This window comes from Empidonax traillii, unplaced genomic scaffold (assembly GCF_003031625.1).
Source record: "Empidonax traillii isolate 1590-97213 ecotype Southwest subspecies unplaced genomic scaffold, ASM303162v1 scaffold93:size1158651, whole genome shotgun sequence".
Taxonomy (NCBI): Eukaryota; Metazoa; Chordata; class Aves; order Passeriformes; family Tyrannidae; genus Empidonax; species Empidonax traillii.
Genome location: NW_020955286.1, coordinates 1,093,646 through 1,112,628, shown reverse-complemented (window position 1 = coordinate 1,112,628; position 18,983 = coordinate 1,093,646). Strand labels below are relative to the sequence as shown.

Here is an 18,983-nt window from a genome sequence, read left to right as displayed (position 1 = left end):
TGCCTATCACTGTTAGCACAAAGCCCTTCTCGGAAGAGCTGAAGCCAGATCCCCTGATGGGGAAGGTTCCATTTGGTCTGCTGCTTCAAGCAAACCTTTGGTCTCTTACACTAGCCCAGAGGCTGGCCTGTGCCATGCCACAACAGCTTTCTGTTGGGTACTCTCCTCTTCACAGATAAAAGCTCCCTTCTCCAACCCCTTCCCAAGCCTTTGGGAGCATTGCATTTGACATTTGGATGAAGCACAACATGCCTGTCAAGGTAGAAGCATGCTCCAGGCACACCATGTGGAGTCAATGCTCCCTCGGCTGATGCCTTCCTAGTCGGGCTTGGCCAAGTCACAGCACTTGCCTGTGCCTCCTCCCTCCTGCTTGCACACTGGAGTGCTTCCTGAGCCCATGGGAGCAGCGTAGTGCTGTAAGCCTCTGTAATTGTAAGGCTGGAAGAAATCCTTAGAAGAAAATCACTGTAGAAACACGACATTATTCTAATGGTCATTATTTTTTCTCATGAGGCAACTAAAGTCTGCAAAAGTAGCTTCTTTCTGAAAGGTGCTATTGCCATGAGTAAGTGCAGAAACACACCGTGCACCCGGATAGATGGGTATATATGGATACATGGGGGAGAGACAGCAGTGACAGCAAGTGCGCATGAAGCTTTTAGCAAGCACTAGTGCAGAACCTCTCAGCCTAAGAGCTGTCGTGATCCCAGAGAGAGGCATGGCACGATTTCCTGTCTCCAGGAGCACCTAGGCTTCCTACAAGCTCTCGAACGGATGGCTTGTCAGTGTCTCCTCCCAGCCGCCTCATTGCAGCAGGAGACACTGGGGAGGGAGTGACATTTCTATTCCAGTAATGAAATCTTGGCATTGCTCCAGTCCCCTAGGAATTCCTATCAGAAATGTAAATGACTTGGGGGAGGGAGGAGTGAAGATTAGAGTTTGGAATGGAATTATGTGAGCCTGTCCTGCCTCAGTTTCTCCATTCCCCTCTTGGGGATAAGGCAGTTTGCCTGCACTCCTCCGTTTAGCCAGTTTTCCAGAGTATACTGCAGGAGCTGCTAGGCAAGTGCTGCTCACCGATGGCTGTGGCAGAGCCGAAAGCTGCATCGTGTTGTAACGATATTGCTCCTTATGGCGCCTTTCAACCCAGATTTCCTACGAAAAGGCAGCGCCAGATTTTTAAAAAAAACTGTAGGTGACTTTTTCCACGCCGTGCTAGTAACCCCGTGGCAGCAGAGATCTCCCTCCTCAGCTTACTCCCTACTTTTCCACTAGCGGAAAAGAGGGCAGGGCCGAGCCGATCCTGCTCGAAGGGCACGGGTGGATCTCTTCACCTTGCCGGTGCTCCACCACAGGTCAGGGGTGGTCCACAGGGGTGGCCGGTATCCCCAGAGCCAGGGTCCGAACGGTGAGGGGAGCGTGGTCGGGGGAAGGAGCCGGAGAGGGCCGGCCGGGGAGATGGGGCTGGAGGTGCTGTGTGCATGAGGCGGGGTGCCGCTCATCCCGGCAGAGCCTTGGTTTGGGGGGGCTGAGCCCCGGTGGTGGCCCCAAGCCCTTCTCCCCTGGGGGGCTGGAGGGTGCGCGGGGGGTGCTGAGGGGCCAGGGTGGCCTTCTGATTCCGCAGGTAGGTAGGGGGATAACCGGTGCCCCGGCAGCTCCCGCGGATGTGGGTTACCCCCTCCCTGCGCTCTGGAAACCAGGCCGCCCTGTGGAGCAGCCCTCAGGGGGCGCCGCCTCCAGACACCTCCTTGGTCTCCTGCCGCTCCCGCCCCGGCCCGTCCCACCCTGCCGGGGGCTCCGAGCCCCGGAGCCGTCCCGGGGCGGCGGGGCGGGGGCGGCGGGCGCCGTGATTCGCCGCTTGGGGGGCGGTGGGCGCCCGGCTCATGCATATTCATGAGCGTGATGTCAGAGGGGGAGCACAGCGCGCGGTGACCGCTCGAGAGCGCCATTTCCTGGAGGAGGCGGCGGCGGCTGAGTAGGGACTGACGGACGGACGGACGGACGGACGTGTCGAGCGGCGCCGCGGTGGCTGCGCGCCGGCAGGGGGAGATCGCCCGGCGGTGGCGACCGGACCGGAGCGGACCTGACCCGACCCCACGGACCCCCGCCGTCGCCTCACGGCGGGTTCTCCTGCGGCTCGTTTCGGCCGGAGCCGCGGCCAGAAGTTTGAGCGTCTCCGTAGCCCCCCGGGCGAGCCCGGTGTCGGGCGGCGACGCGGGGCTTCCCCAGCCGCTGTCGCCGTCACCGCTGCCTGCACGGGCGGTGGGAGCCCCCCGCGGCGCCGGGAGCAGGGGGGAGGATGGTGGTGCGGGAGCGATGGAGCTGAAGCGGAGCATGGCGATCCCGCGGCTCCTCGTACTGGGACTCTGGGCTGCGGCGCTCCGGGACATCGCTGCCGTGGCAGGTGAGCGGGGCTGACAGCCCGCCGGGGCGGAGGGTGGCGGCGGGGGAGTGCCCCCCGAGGTCTCTGGGCGCTGCGGGAGGGGCTGCGGGGCACGGCTTCTGCTGCTGACGAGGTCCCCCGCGGGCAGCCCCCGCCTCGACGCCTCTACAGGTGTCGGCAGGGGCTGAGGGCGAGCGCGGGTCCGGCCGCCGAGAGCGGCCGGCTGCCTGCGGGCCGGTTGCCGCGGTGCCAGGTCCACTCGGTGCGGCGGCCGAGGGGCCTCGAGCAGCCACAGGTGGTGGTCGGGAGCGGCCCGGGTTACCCTCCCGGCCGGGCGCGGGGGCTCCACCGTGTTCGTGGGGACAGCGGAGGGGCCAGCGACGTGGCGCTCGGAAGCCGGCGGTGCCGGCGGGGAGCCCGGGCTGTGCGAGCCTCGCCCGCCTGCGAGTAGAGCGGCGAGCTGGAGCCCGAGTAATCCTCCCCAGTGTGTGCGGAGGCACTGCTCTGGTATGTTCCTGGCGCGGGTCGTCGCCGAGGAAAGCCGGGCGCTAGCGCATTCCTGAGTGGCTTTTGTTGTTTTTCACCTCGTGAACTCATATTCCGAAGTTTCACCTCCGAATCGCAGGGAAAGGCAGCGTGTTGGAGCGTCTCGACGCCCCGGCCAACCTGCTCCCGACTTCACCGGGAGTTTAGCTCCGCGCTGCATGTGGAGCGATGTGCGTGCAGTGACACGGAGCTGAGGGGGCTGTGGCACAGGTTGGATCGCTAGATCAGTGTCCTGAAGAATCTGAGGAGCGAAAAACCTTTACTTTGGCCTGCATGAGCAGATGTCTTTCTCTCCGGTCCCAATATAACTTCACATAAAACACATTCTGTTCCTAGGAATGAAAATATTCGGAGGTAGCAAGTTTAAAAAACAAACAAACATATATGTCGTGTATTTTGACGAGTTTGTTCGCTTGCTATCAATTCTGACAACTGCCTGGTAAGAAATTTAATACAGTTTGTTTCTTATCTTTACATTTCAAGACCTGCAGCTCTTACAGGTAGGCTTGGTGGAACCTATTTGGATGAGATTATTTCTTGCACAGTCAAGAATGTTGTCAGATGAGAAATCGTGAGTGGGAAAATAGAAGGAGGAATAGGTGAAAATTAAAATCCCTATTTGTCTCTTATGTGATTCTCCCTGATAGCTACAAAGAGATGCTGCAGCCAAAACTGCATTTTGGTCATGTGAATTTATTAAAAATCTCCAATATGTAATTCTTCATTTCATTTGATATTGATGGAGAGATTATACCTGGACCATGTGTACAACACAGACTGAACACGTGTACTGTCTGTTAATTTCCTACATATATAATCATTTCTGTGCAAAATGAAAAACCATAAAGGGTCTCTAATAACATTTCTTTGTTTAATTTGTGACTAACTCTTTCAGCAGGGCAGTCTGAAGGAAGCTGAGTAGTTTGGTTTTCCATGAAGGCACATGTAATGAAAGTGTCTGTCAAGTTGTGCATGTGTTCAGCAGCCTGGCTACATGAGTTTTCTGTAACACACAGAGAGCTGCTATGAAGCTTTCATGTTATAGTCCACCATTATGAGGGGTGAAAGGGAGGATGCTTTCTGGCATGCACTAGTACATGTTGTTTGTGTTACATTTGAGTTAAGTAATGTGAGGTTAGATCATCCTCACCCAAGGTGATTAAATCCTTAGCCCAGCAAACGAGCTGTAGCAACTAAACTAAAATGATCAGCTTGTCTGGTTTCCAATACTGTGAATTTGCTAAATTAATAACAGCGGATAGAAAAGCAAAAGACTGAGTGTGGGAAACCACCTGTTAGCAGGCTGGGGGATCTCTTTAAGGAAAGGAATAAAGACCTGCCAGTGTTCTGTATTTGGTCCCAGACTGCTGGTACTCATCTGGGTACAGGCTGCTCGTGGCAGAGCGCTGGCTGGTCCCACAATGATGGTTCCCCTTCTCCCAGTTGTTACAACCACACTGTGAGTTCCTCTGCTGTTGCAGTGCCCTGTGAGGTGGTGCCCTCATGGCTGTGGGAGGGTGGCATTTTGGCAAGAAGAAAAGGGGCATATCAGAATCTGTGTTGGATTACTGATAAGGCTGTAAAAGAGTTTGAGAGCAACAGGGCTGCTTTGGATTTCACTACTGTTGTTTTTCTGTCTGGCTCTGGGGGCTAGCAAGGCATCCTGTGAGAAGCTGACCAGCCAGTGAACTGGGAGAAGTTGTAATGTATGGGATATACATGGCTGGGCAAGAGGGATGGAGTAATTTTTTTCTGGAGGATGTGTAGTCCACTGCCAGGGCATAATATTGAATTAGGCTAGACCTGTTCTGGTCTGTCAGTCCTGTGCCACTGCATAGGAAATGGCCACTCTCCCTAACAAAACTAACTTTACATTTCTTCTCTACCTTCCTGCTTTCCCACGGTCTCCTTTGATCTTCTGGTTCCTCCTTTATATGCCTTTCTTTCTTAAATGCACTTAGATAGTTGGCTTCCGTGTCTTCTCGTGGTAACAAATTCCATATATTCGCTTCTGCTTGAGGGAAACACTCCCCATCCACCCACACATGTAACAGTGCTCCAGGCCAAATTCTGATCACTTCTGTGTCAATATAAACCTGAGCACCTCCACCAACTCTGGCCCTGCTGCTTTGTGGTCGCAATGGTATAGCTCTGGGTGCGATGTGGTCCTTTGGCTGGACTGGAGGGTACTCCAGGGAGGCTCATTTGAGCACACACCCACGTCACGCAACACAAATATCTGTTCTCTGAACAGTTCTGCTCCTCAGCAAGGTACGCTGTGGAATAGGCTTTGCTTTCATGGGTTTTGCAAATTGCAGAGAAGCTCTCTGTTATGTAGGGGAACAGTGTACACTGAATAACAAGACATAATTGATTCTTTCTCATATCCAGGCTCTTTGCAAATGCATACAATGGAGCAAGCACGATGATTTCTTAGCAGCTCATGAGCACGGTAGCTTAAATTCAAGCCTGGGGAAAAGGGGGAGGTGTAGCCTATTGAATGAATGAAGTTAGCACTGCTGGATGACTGACACGGAGAACCTCCCAGCATTTCTGTCTACCTCTGCTTGGGCACTGCTCTGCAGATCCTCACCCTGCTGTTACATGAGTTGGAAAAATCCCTATGTATACACTGAACTGCCACTTTTCTCCAGCAATTTTGCTTTCAGTGCTTGCATTTGACTATTGCTTAGCAGACATAGTAGAGCAGTACTGAAACTAACACACTGTCTCAGCTTGTGCTGGTAGGGTATGTAATTCCAGACCACCAACCTAGAGTAATTTGCTGTACTCCAACCCCCCTTCTTCTGGGGGTGGGGCGGAGTAGTATTTTTTTTTTAGGTATGAAATTTACAGGACCTCCAATCAAATTAAAGGTGTCCCAGGGTCAACCCGTGAAACTAAATTGCAGCCTCGAGGGAATGGAAGATCCTGAGATGTTGTGGATCAAGGACGGAGCAGTGGTGCAAAGCGTAGACCAGGTGTACATTCCAGTAGATGAAGAACACTGGATCGGCTTCCTCAGGTACAACAGATGCAGAGAAGGAAGAATAACGTGGAAACTATTGCAGTTTTCTGCTGTCAGCTGTTTCTATGCAACTGCAGTGCCCTCAGTGGGGCAGGGTCCTTAGGTCTGCAATTCAGTGTGTGACAAGGGCATAACTGAGCAGAATTGAAGCCACTGAGTGCTGAGATTTTATGCACCAGAGCCATATTAGTTTCCTGACTCCTGTGGGGGCAGGTGCTTTACTAATGCCTGTGATCCTTGAGACGTGACTTCAAGGTGAAAAGGATGTTCTTGACTTGTTTGTTCATCTTGTTCTGCCATGCAGCAGCATAAATAGGTTTTCTCTATCATACTCATTCTGTTCTCTTACTCTCTCTTTTGAGCTGTCAGTCTGCCAGAAGGGTGAGGATTGTTAATTGAAATGAGACTCCCAGGACTACATCCCCTTCCTTTCTTTGGGTAGGTGTGTTTGTCACCTGAACCATTCTTGATTCATTTTGCAATGAATCCTAATTTGTTCCTAGTACGTTTACACCTCATGGTATTGGTTCTGCCCCATTCAGAGGAACAGAAATTCTTCTTCAGAGCAGCTCTCTGTACCTTTATTTCAGCAGAAGAGGCATGTCAGCTAATTCTGGAAGTACTGAGTTAAACAAGACCCAAGGTTCTGCTCTTTTTTGTGCATTAAGAAAGCTTGTAGAAGCAAACATGCCATCACCATGGGAGCTCAGAACTCCTGACTGACTGAGAATCGCTCTTCCCTGAGCTCTGGCTTCATCTCCTGTTAGGTTTCTTAGATTGACATTGCATAGTCTCCAATTCCACCAACCAAAAGTTCTGTGTTAAAGCTTGTCCGTAAGAAACATTTTGATAGGAAAAAACATCCGTGCACAGTAAAACTATTGCATAACATTATGCTGTGGAAACAGTTTGTCTTGAAACTATACTGTTTACTTCCCCCTAGTTCCACTAGTTAACTCTACCCCTCAGTCTCTTGGTCTGTTCTCCTTTCTTGCCTCTTGTTTTCCTCCACAGAGAACTCTCTGCAGCACCAGAGATAAGTTAGGATGCTAAAGCTGGATGGGCTTGTATCTTTTTCTCCTTTTTCCTTTCTTCTCCTAAAGTGACCATTTCTGCCGCCCACTATGTGGTGCAATCGCTGTGTTTCAGAACATGTGGCTGGATGGGCAAGACAGCTGATGCCATTTGAAGGTCCAGCTCTGAAAATCAGGCTGCAGTGGGTCCATTTTGTGCATTTTGGCACTTTCCCTTTTCTCTCTTCCTTCTTGAGATGTTCTTTTCCTTCTCCAAGGAGGACAGCTGCTAGTATTAGAAAGGTAGGCATCAGATCTGTGGAGAAGCCCTGCATGGCAGCAGAGACATGTCTGCACATCCCATGGCGGGCAGTCAACATTGACAGGCAGTCAGAATCGTACTGATGCCTTTGGTAGCTGAGGCCTTGTTGCTTTGGGACCAAATTCTGCCTTTGTTCACCATTTACTGGAGCAGGCCCGCATAGCCCCTTGAAATCACAAACTGAGAGGCCCAAGGAGCTTTGCAAGCCTTGGATGAGAACAGCACCGAGTGCACTTGAGGTGAGGGGGCCCTTTTCTGACCCATCTGTTCCTTTATGAGGCTGTTGCCAGTCCTGTCACTTAACTGAGGTGAAAACAGTCAGACTCTTTGGAGGCTTGCAGTTTGGAGTTTCCTTGTAGCTCAGATGTTGTAGGCCAAGCTGTTGCTCTTGAAGGCTAGCTAGAGTCATGATTCAGGATTGAGATGACCAACCCTTCCTATCCTGAGAGAACACAGATGACTTGTTTTCTGCGAGGTTGTTTTGGAGGAAGGCTGTCTGCTCTGCTGAGGACTCTCTCCACCCACTTTAGAGAGGAGCCTCCCATCTCCGCTGTTTTGCCACATGATTTGTGCAGGCTGGCTGTTGATCTCCTCCTCAGAGCTGACTGTGTCTCAGTGGATGTTTTCCATGTATCTGGTTTGCCAAACAGTGAAGGGTCCTTTGGGGCAAAAACATGCTTTATCCACATAAAATATCGATATGGCTTTTGACTTTTTTCAGCTTGAAATCCGTCGAGCGGACAGATTCTGGGAAGTACTGGTGCCAGGTTGAGAACGGGGGGAAGAAGGAAGAATCACAGCAAGTGTGGCTCATAGTGGAAGGTAAGGAGTAGTAGTAGCGCTGGTTTCCTTTCAGGGCTGACCCACCAATATGCTGTAGGTTGAAGTGGTGAGAGCAGATTGCTCCAGTGACAGGCTTCTTGGCTCTGAACCATTGCTGCTAACTGCAGTGAGATTGCTACAGAGCAGGAGTAAGAAATAGGAGAATTGCATCAAGGAGCAGAGCTATCAGTTCATTGCCTTCTGATTTTATTTTGGCATGTTAGGAAACAAGATCCTTTCGTGCACACACATTTCTTTCCAGCTCCTAAATCCATTGTTGCGTTCATCTCTAAATACTTTGTAGAATTGAAAGAGATCCTTGGGGCTCATCTGGCCCAACCCACTTCTCAAAGCAGGGTCACAGCCCGGCTCTGTGTATCAGCCAAACGGATCTTTGAGGGCAAGGTACAGTTTTAGCCCAGTGCTGAGTTCTGAGAGAAGTGCTGTACAGTAGCACTTCGTAGCTGTGACTGTTTCATGTGGCACTGTTTTGTCCAGGGTTTTCTGATAAGAACAACTTCTATATGATTGTCCAAAAATAACCCAAGGCAGTGTGGATTGGTGGCTTCTTATTGTCTCTAGTTTCATTTCCCTTGAGCCGTGATTCTGTTAGATCCTCAGAAGCTAGTAGTGATAGGATGGCTTAATATATGGTGAAGAAGTTGACAGGAACAGTGCATAGGCAGCAAGAAGTGGCTTTTTGGATGTACGTGGTAGCATTTTGAGCCAGAGCTGAACTGACAGTCTTAAAAGAGAGGGGAGCAGGCAGGGTGTCATGGGAGGTGGTGTGGTCTGGGTGTTTTACAGCAAAGGTTTCACTGACTCAGAGCCATGGAAACATTCATAGCAGCTCTCACAGGAAAAGGAACACTTAAATTCTGCCTTCCATAAATACCAGGCTTATGTACACCTAAATTTTGAGGTACGGTTTCAACTGGAGAACATTGTTTACAGCTTAAAATGCTCTCTTTTGCAGAGTTTCTATTTCTGTTCCAATTACCAGAGCCTGCTCCAGAGGTGGATGCATCTGTATGGTGGGTGCATTAGGAGTGATTGGGTAGCTCAGTGTGCTAAGCTGTCTGACACAAACAAGGCGCCCTTCTGGACAGCACAGGCAAAAAGTATCAAAGTCACAAAAAGCAGCTGCAGCTCGGTAGGGGGGAGTGTACTGAGAATAATGACCAAGGCTTAAAGCAGAAGCAAAAAAAAAGCAACCAGTCGCCTTTATGAGAAAAACAGCATGGTAGAAGGTAGTTAAACTTGAACTGAGCATGTAATCATGTGGAAAGGAAGTTGGGGAATAAAATTAAAGATTAACAAGTAGTGATAAAGGGTGGGATTTCAAAAATGTGTCAGCTCTTAGCATAAGAAAACACCTGGCAATGCAAAAGCCTATCAATCCCACCTTCACTGTTATCTCTGTGTATTTTTTCCCTGGGTGTACCAGCTTTGCCTAGAAACGATTACTCCGTTGATAACAACTGTTGTCCTCTTTGACTGAGAGAGGATTTTACCCTGGTGATTTTCAGCCTTCCATGGGTGCTGACACCCTTCAGTGTGCCACACAAACAAGTGTGGACTATTGTTGATCTAACCTAAAGTGAGCTTGACTGGATTTCTGTGCTGTATAATATCTGCTTTGAGGCCTACTTAGGTAGTCTGTATCTGCCAGCATTTGTAGCAATGGCATTTGAACTGTCTTTTTAATAGAAATGTTTGATCTTATGAAACACTCATTATAATTTACAGAAAATAAATTATTTTACAAGTGTTTTCTGGTTTAGAAACTAGACACTGGCCATGCTGAGAACATGATAGTGTTTGTTGCTCAGAGAGGTGATCTCAGAGGCACACTGTGGAGTGTTAAAAATACAGATTATGTTTCTTACAGAACTTTCCCTCTGAAATTACACCTCTGACCACGTGGCTGTTCCTGAGGCTGCTAGCCCCCATTAGCTACAGCCAGAGCCCAAACCACACCTGTATGGACACATTCCGTGAGTTGACGCTGTTTAAAAACTGAGCTGTACAAAAAAATCAGCCTCATAGGTTGGATGCTGGCTTGGAACAGGGAATAGACAGGATCATTTCCTTGCTTTGCCGCTGATTTCCTGGCTCCTGGCTGCTCAGTGCTTCCACAGTGCATCTGTGAGAGGGGCGTGCTGGCATTCAGCTCTCATACCAGGAACTGGGAGGCCAAATGTGTCGCAGAGAGTGAGCTGGCCAGGTAACATACGTACAGTGCAAGTTCCTCAGCTGGATGAGTCAGTTACACTCCCTGAGCTATGAGAGTTTTTAATTGTGGTCTTGTCTGATCTGTTTAGCTGCTCCCAAAGTGAGAAAACCTGCTGAGCTGGGCAGGATCCACCTGAAAGGTTACCTTGGGTGTCATGGCAAATGGACAGGAGGCAGGGATCCTGCTCACAGGTAGAGAAAAGGTGATTATTTTCCCTTCTAATCTTCCTTGGAGAAGGAGGGCAAAGCAGGCAGAGGTGTTGCAGCTGATACCTGGAAAGCTTATTCATTTTTATTGTTTATGTATGAATGCAATAAAAAAAAATGAAATAAAATATGTAAACCAAACCAAACAGTAAGCCATGTTGATGGATATACCTGTTCTGAACATTAGCTTCTGCACAGATAGGCACCATTATTGCTCAAGTGATCTATTTTTAGATGCATTTTAGTTTATTCATTTATTTACCACTCTAAATGGAGTCAAGGAAGGCACAAAAGGAATGCCACGTGAAAGACACAGTGACTGGACAGTCAGTGAAAGACTGAGAGTATCACTTTTGGCTGTAGCTTAGGGGAAATGTCAAGCATTAGGCTTCTAAATCCCTATTTAGGCACCTCCATTAATTGCCTACTGGTGGAGGTGCACAGCATCTACCACATCAGTTGAAGCCCCTGGGCCTGCCATCTTTGGCCGGGGACAGACAGTGTAATTTCAGCATGTGAATGCTCAGGGTTTTTGGTTCCTCTGTTTCTGCAATGCAACAAATCAGCAGTTTCCAAAACACACTTTTTCCAACTGAGAATACCTGATTTAGGGGGAGATGCAGTCAGTAGCAGCTGTACTTGACACCCAGAGATTTTATTATAAAAAAGGGAACTGAATGTTTCTTTGGGCTCTTCCAGCAGCCACCAGAAGTACGTGCTGGCTGTCCGACATGGTCAGCACTGGTGCTGATGGCTGATGAAGTTTGTGTTACTGGTTTGGAGCACTGAAACCACAAGAGTTTTGGCATTGCCCATAAGAGGAACCACATCTCTTGATGTGTTGAATTACACTCGACTATTGCCACTTAGATGACCTGAGGTAGTTAGTATTGCAGCTGCGTTTTGCTCCCCATGGGCCTATTGTACCAAGCTCAAGTCTTTCCTTGGTGGGGAGCAGATAGTTACCAAGAGTGCTGTGTCCAGCCTTCAGCTCTGAAACAAATTACCCCTGACTTCAAGACAGCCTGGTTGTGGTGGTGTTAGAGCATGCTGGAAGGCATCTCCAGTCAATTAAGCTTCAGAGGCAGCATTGCAGATGATCTCAGTCTCTCACCAGGGGGTTTTTTCCTCATTCATGGGTTTGTTAAAGCCACTAGTTCAACACGTTCTCAAGCTTCAGGTTTTAATGCATGGCGAGAAGTCTCTGCAGCTGGATTAGCTGTCTTTTAAAGTGGTGTCTGCCACTGCTAAAGTTATTGACTGTTGCCTCTTTAAACTCCAGTCTATCCAGCTGAAAAATTGAGCAAATACTACCGCTAAAAGCTGCTTCATAGGGGAGTCTTGAAGGAGGCTCAGTGAAAGTGGTTTTTCAAAGGCATTTGGGGAAGCAAGCACTCTTTCTCTTTGACTTCTAGTGGTAGTATTTAGACATTCACTGAGGTGATCCAGCATATCTGACCCTTGGTTTTTGTGAAGGGCTCTGAGGGCATCGGATTAGGTGTAGTGGCTGGGCAGATGGATGTCCAGTCTTCGGCACTGGTATTAGTGGAAATAAACAATAGAAAGAGTGTCTCCAGTTATTGTCACTTGTCTGTTGCTCTTCTAGGTGTGCCCTACTTTACTGTGGAACCTGAGGATGTGTCCGTGTCCCCTAATGCCCCGTTTCATATGGCCTGTGCTGCTGTTGGTCCCCCTGAACCAGTGACAATTGTCTGGTGGATGGGAGACTCTAGAGTGGGGCTTCCAGACATCTCCCCCTCCATCTTAAATGTGTCAGGTAAGGCTGCTGCCAATGCAGGGGATCAACTTTAAGCGTCAGAAGAGGAGAGCTCTCTTCTGATCATGCCTAGTGACACTGGGTAACCACATAATATGAGAATGGTGTTTCACTCTGCATTAAGGGTTGAGGGGTCATGATCACATACAAAGCCAGATCGATCATCTCTCAGGGTTGCTCAGTGTACTTTCTGCTGGCTTGAGGCACACAGGCTCTTACAGAGTTTATGTGTGGCTGGCACTCTGTTAAACTACTGAACAGATGATGCACTGGGTGCCTCCTTTGTTCCACCTCATGGAGGGTGTTCATGGTTATATTCAGGGACTCCCTTGGTCCCATTTGACTTGTAACTCTCTAAGCATTCACATGTAACAGCTGACATGTGCACAGCCTCCTGTGCACTGCTTTCCCCTCTCTTCCCTGCTCCTGTCTTTGTTTGAATGCCCTCATCATTAAAACCTGACTGCCTCTTGTAATTGTTTGACACTTTTAGAGTAGTTGTAAAGGTGCTGAAGTGGGCTGGTTGATATCCTTTAAGAACAAGTTTTGCCCCAGAGCAGGCATGGTGGTACAGCAGCAGCATCAGCAAAGAACTTGCGAGCCAGTAGGTGTTTGGGCCTCTCTTCAGACCACTTTCAGGGAAGGGCAATGTATCTCTACCAGGAACTGTCTACAGCTATTCTTGTAGGTACAAGAGAAGGTTCTTGCCTTCTCTTAAAAGTAACTTTATTCTAGTTACTTGTCCAACAGCTTTGTGTTATGTCTTCTCTTTGCTGCTGTTTTATTGCTCTCAGCATCTCTGAGCCAAAGTTGAACTAACTATTTAGAAAGAAAAGTTTTCAGAACTAAGAGTCATCTCTGAGACCTCTTCTTCAGTGTTAATACAGTTACACCCAGGTTGAGTTTCTTTTTGTATATCGTGGGCCATCCTTTGAGCTACCCAATCCTATTCAGACTTCCCTTAGAACCTAATTTATATGCAAATCAAAACCTGATTCGTGATTTGCAATGGTTTTAAATCATCGTCTCCCTCTCTTACATAGCCACTGATGCTGTTCCAAGTTGGGAAGAAAAACTGCTCCCTTATGATATAATCTTCCTGTTGAAATGGAAACTGAAAAGACCAATAGTTGAGAGGGGAAAGACAGTAAAAAAATAAGTCACCCTTCCTCCACTAAACACATCCCGTGGTGCCTCACAAAATTTTTGTCATTGTGAGGCAGTGGTAGTGAGACCTGAAGAAGGACATCTACTCCTGGTGATTCTTCAAATGAATTGCTGTTGTATATATTCATCAGCAGCACCTTTCTTTGCTTTCGGTGTTCTTTGGGGTGTCCCTTGGGCAGGTGTTGTCTTTGCAGCCGAAAACATATATATCAGGATACAACCTGCATGGTCAGATTACCCAAGCATGTTGAAAAAGACAGTCGGTAAGAAAACAGGCACTGCTAGCTGAAGAAAGTATATAATTCTGAAGACAATAATAGTAAAGTACTGGATAGAAAGCAAACATTTAGAAGGTTTAACAGTGTTGTATTTGGAAAGCTGTGCTGGCATGGTGTTAGAGAACAAGCAGTTCTTGGTTCGTGGTGTGTTTTTTATTTTCCTCAGGGCAGAGCTGTGTTTGCTTCTTTCTTGGGACATGACTGCCACGTCAGGTGCTACTCTGCTCTGCTGCCTGGCCTTTAGCCTGCTGGCAGCATTTTCTTCTCATTCAGAGGAATGAGTGGAAGAAGCCTAAAATACTCTGTCCTTTGATTTTATAGCACTCCCTCCTCTCTTCCTTTACATCTTCTTTGCAATGCCAATAATCTCAGGCTTGGGAGATGAGTCAAAGGGCAAAAGCTGCTCTGTGCAGCTCGGAAATATTTTTCCTGCCTAAAACGTATGCCCATAGTGTACCAATCCTTGACTTTTCTCAGATACAGCCCCGTAAGGCAACTGAGGGCCAAATCAAATGAAAATAGATGCTAGACACAGTTCTCCAGTCAGCTTTGCAAATCTATCTCCATTCTGATTAATTTGCAGTACCTATATGCTTTTTGGAGCAGCCAGACATCAGTATGATGCCATGTTCAGGCCCTGTGGGATGGATGGATGGATGCTCACAAAAGACAGGGAGCCTAATTCTTACTTGTATCACCCCTGGAAAGGGCCTCAGTGCTGATATAGTAGCATTTAACTTCCACTTCCTTTCTGTGTCTTCAAAAGTCTGATGCAAGGTGAGGGACAGGTGGGCATTAACAGGCAGCATCTGGTTGGAAGTTTGCCTGGGCTTATATCCCAGTTAGAAGATGGCTGTTGCTCAGGTGCAGGCTGAAGTCCAAAGCACTGGGCATTGTATAAGCTCATGGTTCAACACAATGCTTGCTCCAAAGATGCTCACCAGAATTTGAGAAGTGGACATGCACTAACCGAGCACTGTGAGCTGTGACCCTGACAGATTTTTCCTTCTCTTTCAGTGCTTTCTGAAGCTCCTGTGAAAGCTTTTCTGTGTTACCACACTCTCGCCATTAAAATTGCGTTTAGCATGTTAATTGCATGTAAATCCACATGACTTTGATTGGCACCCAGCTCAGCCTTGCAACTGGCTGTACAGATTGAGCTGAGTGTCACAAATAATTGAAATTCTCCTGAAAGTTGAAGCTGGATTATATAGTTGTTTGTGTTTCCTTTCCTTTTCTTGGCTGATCTCCAGGTATTAATCAAAGCACAGTTTTCTCCTGCGAAGCTCACAACATAAAGGGATTGTCTTCATCTCGGACAGCTACTGTTCAAATTAAAGGTAAGAGAGTGCAAGAGACTGGGCAAGGGATTTGGGTTTGCTCTCTGGGGAGGGAAAGTAGGGCTCCTTAATGCAAGGGGTTGCCTCAAAGCTGCTGGCAGCCAGCACCAGTTTTAGCTCTTGGCAGTCAAAACAATGCTTTGTGCTCTAATGGCAGTTCCCACTTCCTATGCACGGCCGTATCCCAGGCTGTTGAAAATAAACCACATCTGATTAAGGAGTGGAAATGTGATGTCAAATAACAATTTCTCCTTGAGAAGGAGAGAGACGAGGCAGTCAAACCGTTTGTGAGAGAGGAAGCTGATGTAAATCTGTAGCTGGGGAAATCTTTCCTTCTTGGAGATAGATGGGTCTTGTTGGAGCTAAAGAGGCCACTAATTCTGCTTGCTTCTAGTATTATCACATTTGATGCTGAAAAAAGTCAAGGAAGGTGATCACCAGTGACTAGTAAGGTCTGCTCATCCACACTAGTTTTATGGATTTTATTTTTTTTAATTCTTTGCTCTTTAAAAACTCATTGAAAACAAATAATTCCTAGCCTGTGCATGACCAGTTGCCATTGGAAGTGCCCAGATTGATGTGACATTTCCTCTGTTCCTCCAGGTGACTGAAAAGAGGATAATCAGAGCAATTAGTTCTTGCCCTCCTCTTCATGTTGAGATACTTTTGCATTTGAATTTTTAGTCATGCTTTAATGCACATTTAATTACACTATCATCAGTTTCAGGAGAGGCATGACACAAAAATCATTTGTTCCATATTGCTCAGTACAAGTAAGAGCAAGTATTTATGTCTGTATCAGTATCAGAACTCGTAGTAGCTACTGTTCATTAAAGGACAGCTTAAAATCCAGCTGTAATCTACCACTCCCACAGTGTGTTTTTCTTCAGGACATTGTGGTTACTGCTATGCCAAGAATGCAGTGTGCTGAACTAGTAAGATTTATAACTTAATTTAAAACCATTTGGAGTTGTTGCCTTAAAGGCTTGTCTACACAGGGGAGTTAGTTATTGTGGAATATATTTTCTGTGGATATTTTTATCCTGGGATAGAATTTAGTTCACAAAGCTATTATGCTTTAAAAAAATCTCATCAAGCCATAATTTGAAAAAACATTTAGCATAAAAAAGCTTTTTTTATTTTTTGAATGTTAACATAGATTATTATTATTTTATTAACCAAGATGAAGGGGTAAAGACCTCAGAATTCCCAGCAATTATATGTAGCCAAAAAGTGCTCTATAGGGGTCAATCATCAGCTAATGGATTCACACACTTTTGTCACAGACATACGTTTTAGAGCTAAGAAAGAGCAATCTCACTCGATTCAACAAATTTTGCACCAGTGTGTGGCATGTCCTAGAGACAAAAATCAGGTTTTAAACAGCAAGTCCAGTGCTGTAGTCATAAAAGTTCCTACTGTAATACCTTAAAGATGTATCTAAAAGCATAGTTCCAAACTTACCTATATGATGAGGATTTTCTAAATAAAAAAAGTTTGAAGATTCTAGTACAGCCCCTGTTAAAATTAAAGCAAATGTTCTAACAAGGGCATCAGCAGGAATAGGAGCAGGCCCAAATAATGTTTATTTAGTCCTTGATCCTAAGAACATGCAGAATTCAATGAAATCACTCCTGGAAGTGTTTATAACCATGCGTGTTCAGGGCTTCCTCTCTTGCACAAATCCATCTGCTAATGAGGACTCTTAAGCCTTTCTACAATTTATTAAACAATTAGTTTCTTCTGTGTTTCCAGAGGCAAATATTTTTGCTAGGACATTTACAAACTGTTAACATTTCTTCCTATTTGTTGCTGTTGTTGTTCATTATCTATTCTCTGTAGTGCCCACAATGTGCTGGGTGTACTCCAAGCAGAAAATTACTGTTATTGTAGCCCACAGTCCCCAGTCGTGTACAAAGCCCCATTGTTCCAGCCGCTCTCCAAGCACAGAGGAAGTTAACTCTCATTATGTTAACACTCAAGGTCCTGTTTTCAGACAGGCTTTGCTCTCCTTTATTTGTGGAGCTGACACTTTTAGGGTCGTATCCCGTGTTTCAGAGCACAACAGGAAACAGCCGCCCACAGTTTTTTCCCAAGACGCCATAGGGAAATGCATCTGGCCCTTCTACAGATTGTGGAGCTAAGGGAAAGGTGCTAGCAAGCCAGGCCTCCTCAGCAGCTGTCTCCGTTACATACGGGGTGTTAGCAGCCAATTATTTATTCTCACTGCTGGCATAGCCCAATCCTCCTTTGGGCCTGACAGCCAGTGTTGAAATTACATGTTGCTAAACCCCAAAGTTACAGTGTGTCTACAAAAGACTTATGTTTCAACAATACCCAAGAAAGCAGTGAAAGCAAGCTTTTTCCTCCCCTAAGAGCTTACAAACCTGAACACCAACATCAAAAGAGAATGAAACAAAAATGCAGTAAAGTCTAAGTTAACTCACAAAGAACGCACTGCCCATCTTCCATCTCAGACCCTTGTTCTGCTGCCTCACCTCCCACCCATGCACCTGGTTCTTATCTACGTGGCAGCCCCCTGCCCTGTGTCCTGGTAACTAGTTAACCAGACAACAAAGGCTTTTTAGGGTTAATCTGTGTCACCATCTATTCCCTGCCCCATCCTCTTCTCTAGGCCCTCTGTAGAGACCTCGGAGGGGACTTTGGGCTATGGATTTCTCCTGCGAGATGGCCCTGTGGAGATGCTGAAGGCAGCGGTGTTGTGGTTGTCCTTGGTGCAGTGAAAGTCAAAGGTGCTCTGGCAGAGTAGAAGATGCAGCTGGGGGAATCTTGGTTTGCAGCTTGTCCACTGCTGCTTTCCCCTGGATACAGCTCAGGAGAGGTGGAAAATTCAATCTACAGGCAGAGCCTTGTAGTGAGGACTGCTGGGTTTTGGAGGGAGGACTCCTGAGGGTACAGTTTGTTGAGGTACTACAGGAGAAACGTCACTCACGGCAGCAGTGTAGAATTTTTTAAAATTAGGAAAGGATTAGGGGAGAGGTTAGTATTCATGAAGCTGGTAATTTTTCAGGAGTGAGGTGCTTGAATGAAAACAGTGACTCAGGGGTGAAAAAGAGATGGTGAGGGGTATATTAGGAAGAATAGGAAGTAACTATGTGGAGTTATGTGTGAGGAAAAGAGAAGTTAAAGGGAAGCATCAAGGATCCTTAAAGGAAGCCAAGCATTCTGGTGCTGTGCTGCAGTGGTAGGAAGCATGAATATCTGATTAAATATCCACTCTGGGAATCCTGATTTTGTTCCTGGCTGTGTCCTTAATTTGTAGAGTGATATCAGCCGTGTGACAGGCACTCCCTTTGCCTTGAATTACCCCTCTGTAAAACAGTTTATTCATCCCGAGCCTGAGGAGGCAGTTTCTGGTTCATGCTCCATCCCAGGGAGTTTCAGTGGGAGTTTGCAATGGACATCTGCAGGCAGTGCTTTCACAGCACAAAGAGGTCTACTGCAAATCAGCTGCAGGGTATTCGGGTCACTACAGCTAACTACCCTCTGCCTGGTGCTAGCAGAGCTGTTGTTGAAGACTGGACTGAGAACCGGGGGTGGAACTTAAAGCCCTGATTTGGTTAGCAATGTAGGTCCACAGGCAATTGTGTGCACAGTGCTGAGTCATGCATTGCAATGGAGGGGGCAGGGAAGAGGGCTGAGTAGGGAAGGTGTAAACATCACACATTGGCATTACTATCAAAGAGATCAACCACTGCCTGTATGCACTGAGCAAGTATGCCAGGCAATGAAAGAATGGCTGCCAATAGCTTGTTCGATGTTAAAATAATAGTTTCATTCACAACTGTCAGGGACACTCTCTAAAGATGTGATATTGTACCATTTCTGTTAGAGATTTCATTGC

At 47.2% G+C, this 18,983-nt stretch overlaps 1 protein-coding gene across 4 annotated transcripts in view; it reads left to right on the top strand.

Annotated features, from left to right (window-relative positions):
* The first annotated feature begins 1,288 nt into the window (after positions 1 to 1,288).
* The window catches only part of TYRO3 (TYRO3 protein tyrosine kinase), a 42,938-nt gene continuing 25,243 nt past the window's right edge, over positions 1,289 to 18,983 (top strand). Inside the window, exons 1-5 of one of the 4 annotated variants that reach the window (XM_027881721.1) lie at positions 1,289 to 1,355; positions 5,771 to 5,954; positions 8,014 to 8,114; positions 12,163 to 12,333; positions 15,032 to 15,118. In XM_027881721.1, the coding sequence (XP_027737522.1) occupies positions 5,773 to 5,954; positions 8,014 to 8,114; positions 12,163 to 12,333; positions 15,032 to 15,118 (541 nt within the window). In that variant the 5' untranslated portion in view covers positions 1,289 to 1,355; positions 5,771 to 5,772. Of the gene's footprint in view, positions 1,356 to 1,990; positions 2,405 to 5,770; positions 5,955 to 8,013; positions 8,115 to 10,447; positions 10,553 to 12,162; positions 12,334 to 15,031; positions 15,119 to 18,983 lie in introns of those variants that run through there. The other 3 variants (XM_027881722.1, XM_027881723.1, XM_027881724.1) reach the window with 3 other exon arrangements.